Source organism: Cynocephalus volans, chromosome 8, assembly GCF_027409185.1.
Source record: "Cynocephalus volans isolate mCynVol1 chromosome 8, mCynVol1.pri, whole genome shotgun sequence".
Classification (NCBI taxonomy): Eukaryota; Metazoa; Chordata; class Mammalia; order Dermoptera; family Cynocephalidae; genus Cynocephalus; species Cynocephalus volans.
The window spans coordinates 138490510-138505124 of NC_084467.1; the positions used below are offsets into that span (position 1 = coordinate 138490510).

A 14615-nucleotide genomic window follows, 5' to 3' on the forward strand; every position below is an offset into this window, starting at 1 on the left:
GCATCTGAAAATTTGAATAGAATGAATGGGCTAAGACAGCTAGCAATGTAGAATTTGATAGAAAATAACCTGAGATTGTATATTTCAATTCAGAAGACCTGAGGATGAATAACAATTTAGAAGGTTTAACAGGAAAAAACAACCAAATGTAACAACTTTGTTTATTACCTAGGTCTTGGTTTATCGTTAGATTCTAAGTCTAAGGCAGACCTTTTGGAAAATTCAGACTACATTATTTCAGAAATAGATGAAGATGACCCAAGATTATTAGATGATAAGGAGGAGTTCATTGATCAGTAAGGAAAATATTTTTTAAAAACCAAGAGTTAATAGTCGTAAGAAAGAAATATACTCAGTAGAAGGAGCCATTAGAAGTTTCAGAGTCAAATTTAAAAGTTTGTCCTTGAGTCTTAGTCATGTCCTATAGAAAACATTAGTCTGTAGAAAAATTCTATATGGATGTAGATTCTATATTTTTGGAAATTCTGTATGTTAGTATATGATTAGTCAGCTAGAATTATTAATGACATTCTATTTCATTTGAACATAAAGAACAAATCTAGAAGACTTTTCTTTTGAGCTGTAGTAATTGAGACAATCTAAAATATGTCACTATTTTTTGCAGGCTAATTGCAACCTGATCTGTGGTGACGAATATGGTCCAGAAACAAAGATGAGCATGTCTCAGTTGAATGAAAAGGAAACTCCTTTTGAACTCATTGAAGCTCTGCTTAAGTACATTGAAACCCTTAATGTTCCTGGAGCTGTGCTGGTTTTTTTGCCTGGCTGGAATTTGATTTATACTATGCAGAAGCATTTGGAATTGAATCCACATTTTGGTATGTCTTTGAATTCTCACATATTTGAGAGTGCAAATGAATGTTTTTGTGTGCCCTTGTCAGTATATGAAAACAGAAAATTTAGAGTTGTCCCTATTATTGGATAAAAATATGTGTAATGGAGAGCAGTTTTAAACAAGCCCTATTTTTAGTCCTTAACCTTTCTGTATTGTTACAGGAAGTCATCGTTATCAGATTCTGCCTCTGCATTCTCAGATTCCTCGAGAGGAGCAGCGCAAAGTATTTGATCCAGTACCAGTTGGAATAACCAAGGTAAATATTAACTGTTACAATGATGAGGTTGTAAGTGACATAGCCTGCAAATGTTACCAGCCTTGTAACCCATCTCAATTGAGGAGAGAAAAAGGAATCTTTTCTTGCTGAACTTAGTAAGTTTCTCATTATCCAGTTAAGGGGTGAGTGATTTTTTAAGACTTCTGTAATTCTTTCGTCATTTGTTAAATAAGCAAGCAAATCAGTCCTTTCAGGTACGGAATAGGAAAATTTTCTGATATAATTTTTCTTATATCGTTTTTTCACAGGTTATTTTGTCCACAAATATTGCTGAAACAAGCATTACTATAAATGATGTTGTTTATGTCATTGATTCCTGCAAGTAAGTTCCCAGGGAACCTGTTTGACTGTCCCATTGTTACCAACTGGAAACTTCTTATCAGTTAACAGACTCAAAAACACCTTATTTTTAAACTCTTGTGTTCTGTACTTTCAAAATTATTGTCCATCTATAAATAGGTAATTGATAATTAAGAGTAATTGTTCATGTTGATCATATCTATCATTTATCATGGTAGAAAGTGACAAACCTTAACACTGTAACTTCTGACTGCTTCCTGCTGCTTTTGTCTGCTGGTGTTTTGCTTATTTCCCGTTGGGTGTTTCCATTGACCACTGCCACACAATGGATGCTGTTTGTTGTGTAAGGATGACCAATACTTAGTACCTGACAGGTGTCCTACCTGATGGACACTCCTTTAAGAATTCAGTGACTTTGTATTTGGTATGAGATGACCCTGGGAAATACACAGGGAGGTGTTGTATATAAGGTAATTATATGGAAATTGATACGCATAGAGGACGACAAAGTTGAAATTTGGTTATATCTAACTGTGTCCCATGTCTTTTCTATGTAGTTCCTCAACCTGTCCTGGCAACTGAAAATAACTTGCCAATGCCCATTTTAGGGAATGGTGAATAAATAGCATTCTATACCAATGCCAGTCATTTAGTAACAGCTGCCTGTGTGTGCGACGTTGAAGGAATCTGAAGTTGCTTAGAGATTTCAAAAGGACCACACAGGCACTGCTTGATGAGGTGTGGTGTGACATTGTCCACATATTCCGGTTCAGCATATAACCTTTAGATCATAGATATCCTAAAAATTACATTAAACTTTAGAGTAGAGATGGCTTGAATAATTATCATGCACTTACATGTATGTACCAGATCCTACGTGAATGCTTTATGTTTACTAATTCATGTCAATGTTTATAAATACTCATAAAAACCTGTAAGGTAGATAGCAGTAGTACACTCATTTTCAAATGAGGAAGATAAGGCACAAAAAGGTTATTTAACTTGGCCAAGGCAATCCAGCTCGTAAGTAGCACATGTATGTTGACAGCTAGGAGGGTGTAGAGTCAAATTGCTGATTCTTAATTGTGCCATTCACAAATAGGCATGAAAGGTAGGTATGGAGAGTATCCACCACTAAGTGGATTTACTCGTGTAATAGTTATTGGTTGTACATATGTTAACCGCTCTTTACTATTTAGACAGAAAGTGAAACTGTTCACTGCTCACAACAATATGACTAACTATGCTACAGTATGGGCATCCAAAACAAACCTTGAGCAGCGGAAAGGGCGAGCTGGCCGTGTACGGCCTGGATTCTGCTTTCACCTCTGTAGTCGAGCTCGTTTTGAGAGGTAAGACCAATTCTTCAATAAAAACTGAAGTTTTATACTAACACTTTAAACGTCCTCACAATGTGCAGTCCCCCCAGCCCCCTAATATAATACCCAGCTGTGAACTTAATTAACTCAGTGCACAAATACCTCCAGTTAAATATATTGGAGGAAGCTTAGCTTGGATAACAAGATTGTGATAAGAATGAAGAGAAATCAGAAATTTTTGATGGTGCCGTGTTTCATACCATTTTACCTACTGAAAGTACAATATATGGACATTTTTTTGGTTCCACATAGCTTTGTCACTTTGGAATTACGGATATTTATAGAGTGGTTAACTTCATGAAAAATGTAAGTTAAAATAATATCTTTGCATTTATAGAATATTTCTTTTTTTTTCTCCTCTGTGTTACCACTAACTTGTCTCATATAATCTTCATCATGTCCCTGGGAAGCAGGAGGCATTATTTGGATAAGGAAATTAAAGCTTAGGGAGTTTAGCTGATTTCCCCGATACTGTACCAGAGCCAGGACTGAAATCCAAGTCTCTTAATTCTGTCCATTTCCATTTATACTACAGGGCCTTCTTGGGAATGTTGGTGGATGGAACCTACTGATTAAAAATATTCTTATCTTTCTGAATTATAGATTTAAGATATATTTGTAATTATATGTTTCTGGACATCCACGTGGCATACGTCAGTAAAGTAACATGGGATAGACTGATATAGGTGACCAGATATATAAAATATGCTGAAGAAAAAAATCAGAGATGCTTGATTTGCTTTTATGTTGGTAACATATGGCTCCTTGGCAGTTGTAAGTATAGATTTACTTGACCATCAGAAGTTAACTCAGGAGACTGGCTGTAACATTTGGAAGACATCTCGTTCTTTTTAAACATTAGATTGTCCCTTGAACTGAAGGAACAAGTACTTACTCTTTAACATCTTGGAGTAAAACCACCTGCTAGTTAGTAACGGCATGAATTGACCCTTATTAAGGGATTTTTGTATTTTTCTCTATAGGATGAGAAACAGATGTCATGTGCTGCATGTATGTTAGCCTGATTTAAGCTGATCTAAGTCTTGCGAGCAGTGTTTGGAATCACATGTAAATGTTCCCCATGAATCTTTATCATGAATGGTTTATAGGGAACAAGCCTGAATTAGAAATGTAGATACCTGAGTTTTCATAGTGTTTGTGCCTAATACAATTCATCATAAGTATTTACACTCATTAGGCCTCTGTTTCTCCCATTCTATAAAATGACATTAAGTTACTTAACCTGTTGTCTCACTTGTAAAAGGAAGATGGTAAATAATACCTAACCCAAAGGGTTGGCGTGAGAATTAAATACGTTAATGCAGAATACTTAGAACAGTGCCTGGCACATAGTAAGCTCTCAGTAAATGTTTGCTATTATCGTGTTAATTTATTATAATAACTTATTTATTAGAATTTTAAAGGGTTAGATTACCTGTAATATCCTTTCCAGTGGCACTAAAATTATATGGACTAGGAAGATGGGGAGGTTGTGGAGGTTTTGTCTACCACAAAAAGTCTCGTTACCATTTTTAACCCGTGTTTGTCAGCAGATGAGACCTGAAGAAGCCATAGGTGGGGGTAATGACATTAGGGACTTTGGATCATTTTTTCATCCTCCTTCACTCCTCAGCTGAAAATGCCATCAGGTTGTAAGGGTAAAGTCAGAAGCTGCTACTCAGCCAGCTTAAATCTTGTGCAGAGAAAGTGTTTGTAGTGAGTGATAAAAAGCTCTGTGCTAAGGGATGAGGAAAAGGTAGCTCTGTCTCCCAGATTATCTTTCTGCAAAGATCTTATTAAACTACCATCTGCAAATACACAAGGAGAATTGTTATTTTATGCTTGTTTTCTCTTAGACTTGAAACCCACATGACACCAGAGATGTTCCGAACACCACTGCATGAAATTGCTTTGAGCATCAAACTTCTGCGTCTGGGAGGAATCGGCCAATTCCTGGCCAAGGCAATTGAACCTCCACCTTTGGATGCTGTGATTGAAGCAGAGCACACTCTCAGAGGTACTTACAAGTGCAGACATACTGAACACAGGTGTCCATTTATGCTGTCTGTCTTATCCTGGCAGGTAACATTTAACAGAAGAATCAAGATGAAGGTATAGGTGAAGGTACAGTCAACAGGACTGTGATAAGAAGGCTTCCAGTGTTACCTTAGGGACTTAGTATGGTCACTATCTGTTATAAGAACCCCATGAGAGAAGGGGATAATGAGTTTTATTTTTAAAAAGTATTTTTAAAAGGTCAGGATGTCATTTTTCAGTTAGTACTTAAATATTAGAACATGAATTACTCATGATACCCACACCATTTTGTGTGCATGTCTTAGAACATTTATTTTTTCTTTTCAAACTTTTTTTTTATTTAATGTTTAGATAGCAAATTATTTTCTCAACGTAGAAACGAAGGGAGACATCACAAATTAAATTTGAAGTCAGTTGATAAGTAACAGATTTAACACTCAAAGATTTACATCCTTAATGCAAAAAGAGCTCTTAAAAATGAGTTAGAAAAATCTAATCAGAAATTTGGTGAAGGATATGAGTAGATAAGTCACACAGCCCAAAGAAACCCACGTGGCTAATAAGTACATTCTAAGATGTTGTTGCGGGGCAGGGGTGCGATGGGGGAAGGATCGGGGCTGAGGCCCATGACTCCTGTCTCTGGACCTGAGCAGCTGGCTTAGTTACTTGCCTGGTTGTTTGTCAGACTTATTATAGAAGCAGTAAAGTATAGTGAAAAAAATAAGGCCCTTGGAGCCAGATGGATCTGCATTTGAATTTGCTATGTGAACTTCAGATTTTTCTTCTCCAGATTTCATTTTTTTCTCTAAAAGTCATCAACAGATGCAAGTCAGATTTATGGCGTGTAGGTACTTATGCTGCTTTTACAATTACTACTGTGTTTATAGACTTTTCATGGACTGTTTTCAGCTTTACAAACTACATGGTCTGGTTCTAATCCTTCTTTGTATTATGCACTCCAGAGTTTAGTTTTGTTCAGTATTTCTGTGTTTGAGTGGAGAGAATTGTTGGCTGTGGACATAGTGCTAACAGTCGGCTTGACCAGTGATGAAATCTTAAGTGCACTATCTGTAACCTTAATATACAAAGAAATGTTTCATCTTTGCATAGGTTAAAGTGTTTATTACTATTTCTGCTCACCAAGGAATATCTCCCCACAGAGCTTGATGCATTAGATGCCAATGATGAGTTGACTCCTCTGGGAAGAATCCTGGCTAAACTCCCCATCGAGCCCCGTCTTGGCAAAATGATGATAATGGGGTGTATTTTCTAGTAAGTGCTTTGTTTAACTGGTTATAGTTGAGTGGGTAGGACAGTTTTAGAAGCTTATCCCCTTCTCCATAAAAGCAGGATGGGCTCAGACAGAAGAAAAAACTAAATGTTATTAAGAGAAGTGGCGTACCTAGGTACCGAGAGAAGTATGAAGTAAGAAACACTGTGGGAGAAGGAGCACTGATTTCTCAAAAGGGAAGGGCATTTTCTCCCAGGTGGTTAATTTAGTTGTTCTTGAAAGAGAATAGCATTAGGAAAAAGGGTATATTTTATCAGAAAGTTTTGAAGATTAAGAGATTTGCTAAAATGGAGGAGAGAGAATAGGAAAGGAAAAATATAATACTTGGTCATAATTTGTGTTAAATATGCAGCCATTAATATTAGAACTCATTACTTTTTCCCTTTCTGCTTCTGGAGAGAGCAACTGTAAAGTTCTTTGTTAAGCCAATTTCAGTGCTAATAAAAGCAGTATCAAAGCCGGTAAAGACTCTGAAGCACATGACCCACAGTTGTCAATACTGCCCAAGCTGCTGGCAACAAGATTGTAGTCTAGTCTGAATTTAACTGTTTGTGTTTCAGTGTGGGAGATGCCGTCTGTACCATTTCTGCTGCTACCTGCTTTCCAGAGCCTTTCATCAGTGAAGGGAAGCGGCTGGGCTATGTCCATCGAAATTTTGCTGGAAACAGATTTTCTGATCATGTGGCCCTTTTGTCAGTATTTCAGGCCTGGGATGATGCTAGGTATGGGCTTGAAAGAGAATTATTGTGAGATTTGGGTGAACTGTGTCTAGTGTCTAGTTCTCTGGCCTGTGAGAATAACTCCGTATCATACCAATTTATTTTAGAATGGGTGGAGAAGAAGCAGAGATACGTTTTTGTGAGCACAAGAGACTCAATATGGCTACACTGAGAATGACTTGGGAAGCCAAAGTTCAGCTCAAAGAGATTCTGATTAATTCTGGATTTCCCGAAGGTAAGACTTTTCCCATTCTTTAGATGATATTTGAAGTGACATTTATGTACTACATGCACATTGGCAGTGCATTATACTTGAGCTTCAAACTTTAGACCCTATTATTTTTCTGTGTTTCCAGCTATTTCTCAGTTCTTTGAATTGTAGCAACATCAGTTTTTCACATTAATTCAGTTTTTAAAAAAAGGAAGCATAAGGTTATGATGCCTAAAGGCAGTGAAAGCAATTGCGGTGTAGTAGACAGATGATAAATGTTTTAAGCGTTGTGCTGCTTCGACCAACAGAAGTTTTTTTAAATCTCTCTATTTATCTCATAAACACTGCTCTTGCTTTCAGAATGAGCACCTTGTTGAATAACCTCAAGTAATAGTTTGAGAAGGGATTTATCAGTCCATTTTAAATGGCTTTAATTTAAACTTGCAATGTAGAGACAATTACAGAGGACCTTGTGATGTAGAAAGAATAATCCAACTATTAGTTTCTTGATATAAAGTTGAGCTTTATACTTTTCTTTTCCAACTGTGTTAAGAGAATTATTTCCTACAATGTCAAGAACCGGAATGCATTACCAGAATTAGGATCTGTTTAGTTGAGAGACAAGGTTTTTGGGCAAGATGGCAAGTTTTATAAAGATATAAGCTAAATAACTAAACAAAGTAGTTCTCTTCTGTTGTAAGCTTTTCTCAATAATCAAGAGAAAGGGAAAGAACATTTTTTATATGATAGAATCTTTACAACAATCCTGAGATGCAGATGTTATTACCTTATTTTGTAGATAACAAAACAGACACAAGTGTAAATTACTTGTCCAAATTCATTCAATTAGGAGGTTGTAAGACTAGAACTCGGGTTTGCCTGAAGCAAACTATGTCTGTGCTCTTCACGCGTCAACTCTCACAGTTTCTAATCGATGATGTAGCACTCATGAAGTGTACTCAGGATGAAAACAGCCTTCATTACCGTGTGTGTCCTCTTAGACTTTCACTCCATCTTCTCTACAAGCAACAACTATTTAAGGGTGGCAGTTGGTTAGAGCACAGTTTTACAGTTTCAAGGTCAAGGGTTCAGATCCCTGTACTGGCCAACCACCAAAAAAGAAAAAAAAAAATGAAAAGAGTAGCAGATAAATACTTTGACTGTGGTCCTTTCATTCTATTATTCTGAGAGTAGATGGCTGATTGGGATATTTTTTAAAGTAACATCTCAGTCTTCTGTTATGGTTAAGTCTGTAAGAGAATAGAGACATTTTAGTTTTCTGATTGTGGAGATTCAGCAAAATTTCTCCTTGAACTTAATTGGGTGCAAGCGTTCTGAGAAGAGAGAAAGTTTTATAGATGGGTTATTTGAAAATGAGGGTTGGGGGAGAAGTCACTTCTCTTAATTCTCTTCAGTGGAGTGACGTGAAGATTAGCTAGTTACCTGATTTTTTTTTTCTTCTTCTTCTTCAACAGATTGTTTGCTAACACAAGTATTTACTAACACTGGACCAGATAATAACTTGGATGTTGTTATCTCTCTCCTGGCTTTTGGTGTGTACCCCAACGTATGCTATCATAAGGAAAAGAGAAAGATTCTCACCACCGAAGGGCGTAATGCACTTATCCACAAATCATCTGTTAATTGTCCTTTTAGCAGCCAAGACATGAAGTACCCGTCTCCCTTCTTTGTATTTGGTGAAAAGGTAAGAAAATATTAGTTTAGAAAAGTTTACATTGAAAATACAAGTTGTCTGTATTTACTAATAATTGGGAACATGAGTTTTAATGTCTAAAGCATAGTTGTAATTATATGGCAATATTGGCAGTTGGAATGTCGATCGTTTCCCTCTTCCTTCTTTCTCCATCCACAGATTCGAACCCGAGCCATCTCTGCTAAAGGCATGACCTTAGTCACCCCTCTGCAGTTACTTCTCTTTGCCTCCAAGAAAGTCCAATCCGATGGGCAGATTGTGCTTGTAGATGACTGGTACGGATTTTCAGATGTGAACTCCAAACTGAAGTCTTAGAATTGAGATGTGATGGAATTCAGGGGCTCATCTAATTTGTGAAACAAACATGGCAAAATATGATGGCTCAAATGTAGTGCTTTATAACCTCTTTTCTTGGAGAGTGGCAAATCTTGGTAGTATGGTTTGTTATAAACTAAATTCTTAAATTAACTATACCAGTAGAAGCAAGTGCATTAGGAATTTGAGCTGCCTCCACCCCTGTGAATACTGTCATCATGGAATTAGAATCTAACTGGATCTTGGGTACCTCTTTTGCGTACTCTCTACATTGGTCAGAAACTTGTGATAAGCACCTGGCAAAAATGGAATAGTGCTTAGTGGACAGTCAATAGGTTTAGCCATAGTCTTGAAAACCTAGAAAACTCCAACATTCTGAGTTTCTAAATTTATTCTTTTATTGGAGGCTGATCTGTATTGATAGCCATATTTGGCTTGATAGACTTAATGGTTTAAGATTCCTGCCAATAACTAGCAGTGAATTGCAAGAGGTTGTTGCAAATTATTGTTTCTTTTTTTTTTTTTTTTTGGCAGCTGGCTGGTACAGGGATTGAACCCAGGGCCTTGGTGTTACCAGCACTGTGCTCTAACCAACTGGGATACCAGCCAGCCCATTGTTACTCTTCATCCTTGTTAATACTTGCCTAAGTCTGAGGCTATTACAATAGTTTAAAGAATTCATACTTGTTAAGAAGTTAAATTTATTGCGTGATTGCCATGAGTGAAATTGAGAAATAATAGTCTTTTTCTGCTTGTATTCCCTCTCTTATTTTTTTTTAAGTTGTTTTTCTCCGTTTTAGGATCAAACTGCAAATATCTCATGAAGCTGCTTCCTGCATCACTGCTCTTCGAGCAGCGATGGAGGCTCTGGTTGTTGAAGTCACCAAACAACCTAATATCCTCAGTCAGTTGGACCCTGTAAATGAACGTATGCTGAACACAATTCGCCAGATCTCTAGGCCTTCGGCTGCTGGTATCAACCTTATGATTGGCAGTACACGGTAAGTACCGCATTAACTTCTCTTTGAACCGAGCAGAAGATAGAAATCTTATGCAGGCCTAGAATACCAGAGTTCATTGATAGAGGCAGAATTCTAGACAAGCACTAACTGTGGAATTTAGTTCTGGCTAACGCATTCAGAACAAAAGAATGTAATTTACTTTTGTTTGTCTCTGTATTAATAACCTGTCTACTACATCAGTGCATGTTAAACATAGAGAATGACCTTATTAAAAGTATATACATAGTCCAGAGTGGGTCACATGGCTTCGAAGTGACAGCCTATACAGTCCTCAGTCACATCTCTAAAGAAAATATTGATGAGGGGTTAAATTACTTCTTCCTTAAGTGAAAAGCATCAGGGTTTATCTTTGGAAAATAGAAGGCCATTGATATATTAAAGGAAAGAAGTATGAAATTTCTCTTAATTTTTAAAATGTTTTATTTGCTTCTGGTTTTTTCTCTTCTTTTTTTTTGGCCTGTAATTTTTTATTTAGAAATATTTGATATCTACAGAAAAGACAGAAGAATAGTACAGCGTACACCCATATAGTCTTTATTTAGGTTCACTAACTTTTGTCATTTTGTGACATTTGCTTAATCATTTGTGATGAAGTTGCAAACACTTACATTTTACATCCATATATTTCATTTGTCTTTTAAGAACATGGCCACACTATCACAGTCACAATCTAAAAAGTTAAGTATTCCAATAATACTATATAATATACAAATGTATTAAAAATTTTCAAATTATTTATCCATAAATGTTCTTTAATCTCCTTATCAACGATCACTTACTGTATTTAGTTGTAAACCATTATAATTTTAATATAGCAGAATTATTAAGTACTTTATGGATTCTGGTTTTCCATTTTTGTTATAAGTGAGTTAATTACTTTTTAAACTTTATTTATTAAACACAAAGTACTTAGTGTGTTCCAGGCACTCTGCCTAGTGGTTTTCTAATATAAATTATCATTCCCTTTAATACAAATAAAGAAAATAGGCGCAGATAAGTTAAGACCCAAGGTCATCCAGCTGCTAACTGGTATATCAAATTCAAACCCAGGCAGTGTGGCTCCTAAAACTGTGCTCTTATGCCATATTGTGGACCTCCCAGTTGGTCAGATGTATGGAAGAATTCTTAAGAAGGGGAATCTTCAAAAACAAAAATAGAAACTAAGTGTCATAGGCAGTTACAAATGAAGTGCTCGTGGGTGTTCAAGGAAAAGAGAGATTATTTTTGGCAGGAGGGGTGGTGAGCAAAGAGGCTGCACATATAACCTACTTCTATGAAAGACAAAAGTCCAGAGACTAGAACAGACAGGACAAATACCAGAAAGTTTAGGGTGTACAAAAATGATGGTAGTCCAGATTACAGTAGAGAGAATTGAATGGGGGAAGTGACTGGTTTAGACAGGTTCGTGGTCGATTCGTTAAGAATTGGTTACCGATGGATTAAAATGGGGGAGCAGTGCAGTGAAGGGATGAAGAGAGAGATCACAGGCATATTTCTGATGTGGACAGCTGCTGAACTGTAGTGCTAGTCTCTAAGAATAGCTTCACGTTACGCTGAATTGGGTTGTTGGTAGAATACTCAGATTTCTGCAGTTTTTCGGGGGTTTTTTTGTTTGTTTGGTTTTTTTTTTTATGTCAGTTGGCAGATACAGAAATCTGAATCTGAACTCTTGACCTTGGTGTTATCAGCACCAACTGTAACCAACTGAGCTAACCGGCCATCCCTGCAATTTTTCAGTAGTCCGCATTTTATTTGTCATATGAAACAGATTTAGGTGTGAACAGATTACCAAAGACATTTTTCAGAAACATATTTCAGAGTTAATGCAAGAAAATATTTGGTAATAAAGATCAAATAGTTTATTGCCAGCTCCGGGAAACTCTTCTAACGTATTATTTAATAATACTTGCTTTCGTGCTCGCTTCGGCAGCACATATACTAAAAAATACTTGCTTTCTTCAAACACTATATTGTTGAACTGAGCGAAAGAGGGTTATCCTTAAGTTGTGTTTTGTGGACATACTGCCAAGACTCCAGACCTTTGATAATGAACCAGAAAGAATTTTTAAAAAACATTGATGTCACTTTCTGTGTCTACTTTGGAAAAGCAGATTTATTTCATTTCAGTTTGTATTTGTGCATTTGACTTCATTCTCTTTATGCCTTAAATTTTCAAATATGACTAAATGTGTGTGTTTGGTGACTACTTGAGATGTATCAAGAATGCTTTGCTGAAGTGTTGGTTTTGTGCTTTTCCCAGGTATGGAGATGGTCCACGTCCTCCCAAGATGGCTCGATATGACAACGGAAGTGGATACAGAAGGGGAGGTTCTGGGTATGGTGGTGGGGGCTACGGCAGTGGCTACAGCAGTGGAGGTTATGGTAGTGGAGGCTACAGAGGTGGGGGAGGCTATGGCAATGGAGGCTACGGTGGTGGCTCCAACTCCTATCGGGGAGGATATGGTGGAGGTGGAGGTGGAGGTGGTGGTGGAGGCTACAGAGGAGGTTCCCGAGGTGGCTATAGAGGCGGCTCTGGAGACTACAGAGGGTCTAGTGGAGGCTTCAGAGGATCTGGGGGATTCCAGCGAGGTGGCAGGGGAGGCTATGGAAGTGGCTACTTTGGACAAGGAAGAGGAGGTGGTGGCTATTAAAGCTTGGTTATGCCTGCGTGTAGACACTTTTAAAAAAATGCATGCTATGTGTTTTCCCAAGGTGTTTATTTGCCACCAGAACGTAAACCTATTTTCCACCCATTGTGGTTCATTGTAGTTTAAGGAAACCAAGCTTATAGGTACATTAGTGATTTTGTTTATATTATGTAAAATATAACTAATATAGAAGAACCACAGTTTGTAGTTTTTGCTTTAAGGAGTAAAGATTTGCCTTTAAAATTAACTTGATATTTTCTTGGCTTTCATTTAGTATAATAGAAAATAAAGTATTACACTAAATACTGGCCGTGTAGTTGATTCTTGATTTTACGTATATACCAAGCGATCTTATCACTTGAAATAGAGTAAGTACCCTTGGAATTGAATTGCTACTCTTGCTATAAATACTGGCCATTGCACAAGTCACATGGACCTCTGCATGAATGAAAGTATTTTGACCTATGGCTGAACATTTTGGCGTCCTCCCAAACTTTGTCTTTGAAAAATCCTAACCCAGGGTCAGCATTTTCTTTGCTAATTTAGTTTCCAGTGTAAAAATTAAAGGTAATCCACAGAACGCTTGAATAAAGATCATATTTAGGCAAAGAACAAAGGTAAGTGAAGCTTCAGCAGTGCATAAAGAGGGGAGATATTTGACAAATTTATCTACATTAACATATACTTTAAAGGTTATTTGTTAAGCTACTTTGTTTTAGTAGAAATGTTTACACATTTCTAACACTTTATAGTTTCCAATGAGTTTTCACTGATTTCTCATAAGAGCGCACAATATAGTGGAGAATGCAAAGGCATTGGATTAGACAATTACATTCATATCTTAATTCTGTTCTCTGCTACTTGGGAGAACTTGGGCAAGTTATATTTTGTCTTAGTGTCCTTTTCAAAGCCCTCTTCTCATTCTGCATGTGTGCTTTAGATGTCCTTCAGCAGTTACTGTTGATAGCTGGTGACTCCTGTCTATTTACAGACACTCAAATCTGTATCTCCAACTGAGATTTCCTTTCTGAGCATCAGACCCATATAAACAACTGCTCACTGGACATACATCTCTGCTTAGATATCCCACAGGAAAAAGAAAACTCAGTAATTTTCAAACTGAAGAACATTCCCCACTCCCAACCCACTGTATCCCACGTTCTCTGTTCCCTGTTCAACTATTTTCGTTTTATCATAGGAGTTTCAAATACTTAGTTGCTTAAGCCATATATACAAGGGTCTCCAGAAAATTCATGGAAAATATGTACTATGAAAAAACGGCATGGATTTCAAAATTTTTTTCACCAAAATAAACTCATTCTTACTTGTTATGACATCTGAACAGGATCTAATTTGAGGCACTAAGAAGGTTAAGACATCAGTTTGAAAAGAGCCCCTGTCAGAGCAACGTGAATTCTGCTGAAATTGAAGAACGAATAAACAACAACTTTAGGGTGAAGCTTGGGAGGAAGAATGGTGAAATCATTAATGCTTTATGGAAAGTTTATGGGGACAGTGCCCTAAAGAAATCAACACTTTACAAGTGGATAACTCATTTGAAGGGGGTGAGATGATGCTGAAGCTTGCAGCAGCAGAATACCAACATCAGTTTGCAAGGAAAAAATTAATCTCGTTTGTGCCCTCCTTGAAGAGGACGGATGATTGAAAGCAGGAACAGTAGCCAACAGCACAGACATCTCAGTTGGCTCAGCTTACACAATTCTGACTGCAAAATTAAAGTTGGGCAAACTCTTCACTTGATAGGTACCAAAACTGTTGTGCCCAAATCCGCTGCAGACAAGAGCAAAGCTTGCAATGGAAATTTTAAACAAGTGAGATGAAGATC

General features: G+C 37.1%; 1 protein-coding gene across 1 annotated transcript in view; it reads left to right on the forward strand.

Moving 5' to 3' along the window:
- Window positions 1-12866, forward strand: part of LOC134383202 (ATP-dependent RNA helicase A) — a 56453-nt gene extending 43587 nt beyond the window's left edge. Inside the window, exons 17-28 of the mRNA XM_063104092.1 lie at window positions 626-839; window positions 1018-1112; window positions 1382-1455; window positions 2633-2785; window positions 4669-4829; window positions 6010-6121; window positions 6701-6862; window positions 6967-7094; window positions 8546-8775; window positions 8944-9059; window positions 9900-10100; window positions 12382-12866. Coding sequence (XP_062960162.1) covers window positions 626-839; window positions 1018-1112; window positions 1382-1455; window positions 2633-2785; window positions 4669-4829; window positions 6010-6121; window positions 6701-6862; window positions 6967-7094; window positions 8546-8775; window positions 8944-9059; window positions 9900-10100; window positions 12382-12772 — 2037 coding nt within the window. The 3' untranslated portion in view covers window positions 12773-12866. The remainder of the gene's footprint in view (window positions 1-625; window positions 840-1017; window positions 1113-1381; window positions 1456-2632; window positions 2786-4668; window positions 4830-6009; window positions 6122-6700; window positions 6863-6966; window positions 7095-8545; window positions 8776-8943; window positions 9060-9899; window positions 10101-12381) is intronic.
- The last annotated feature ends 1749 nt before the right edge of the window (window positions 12867-14615 follow it).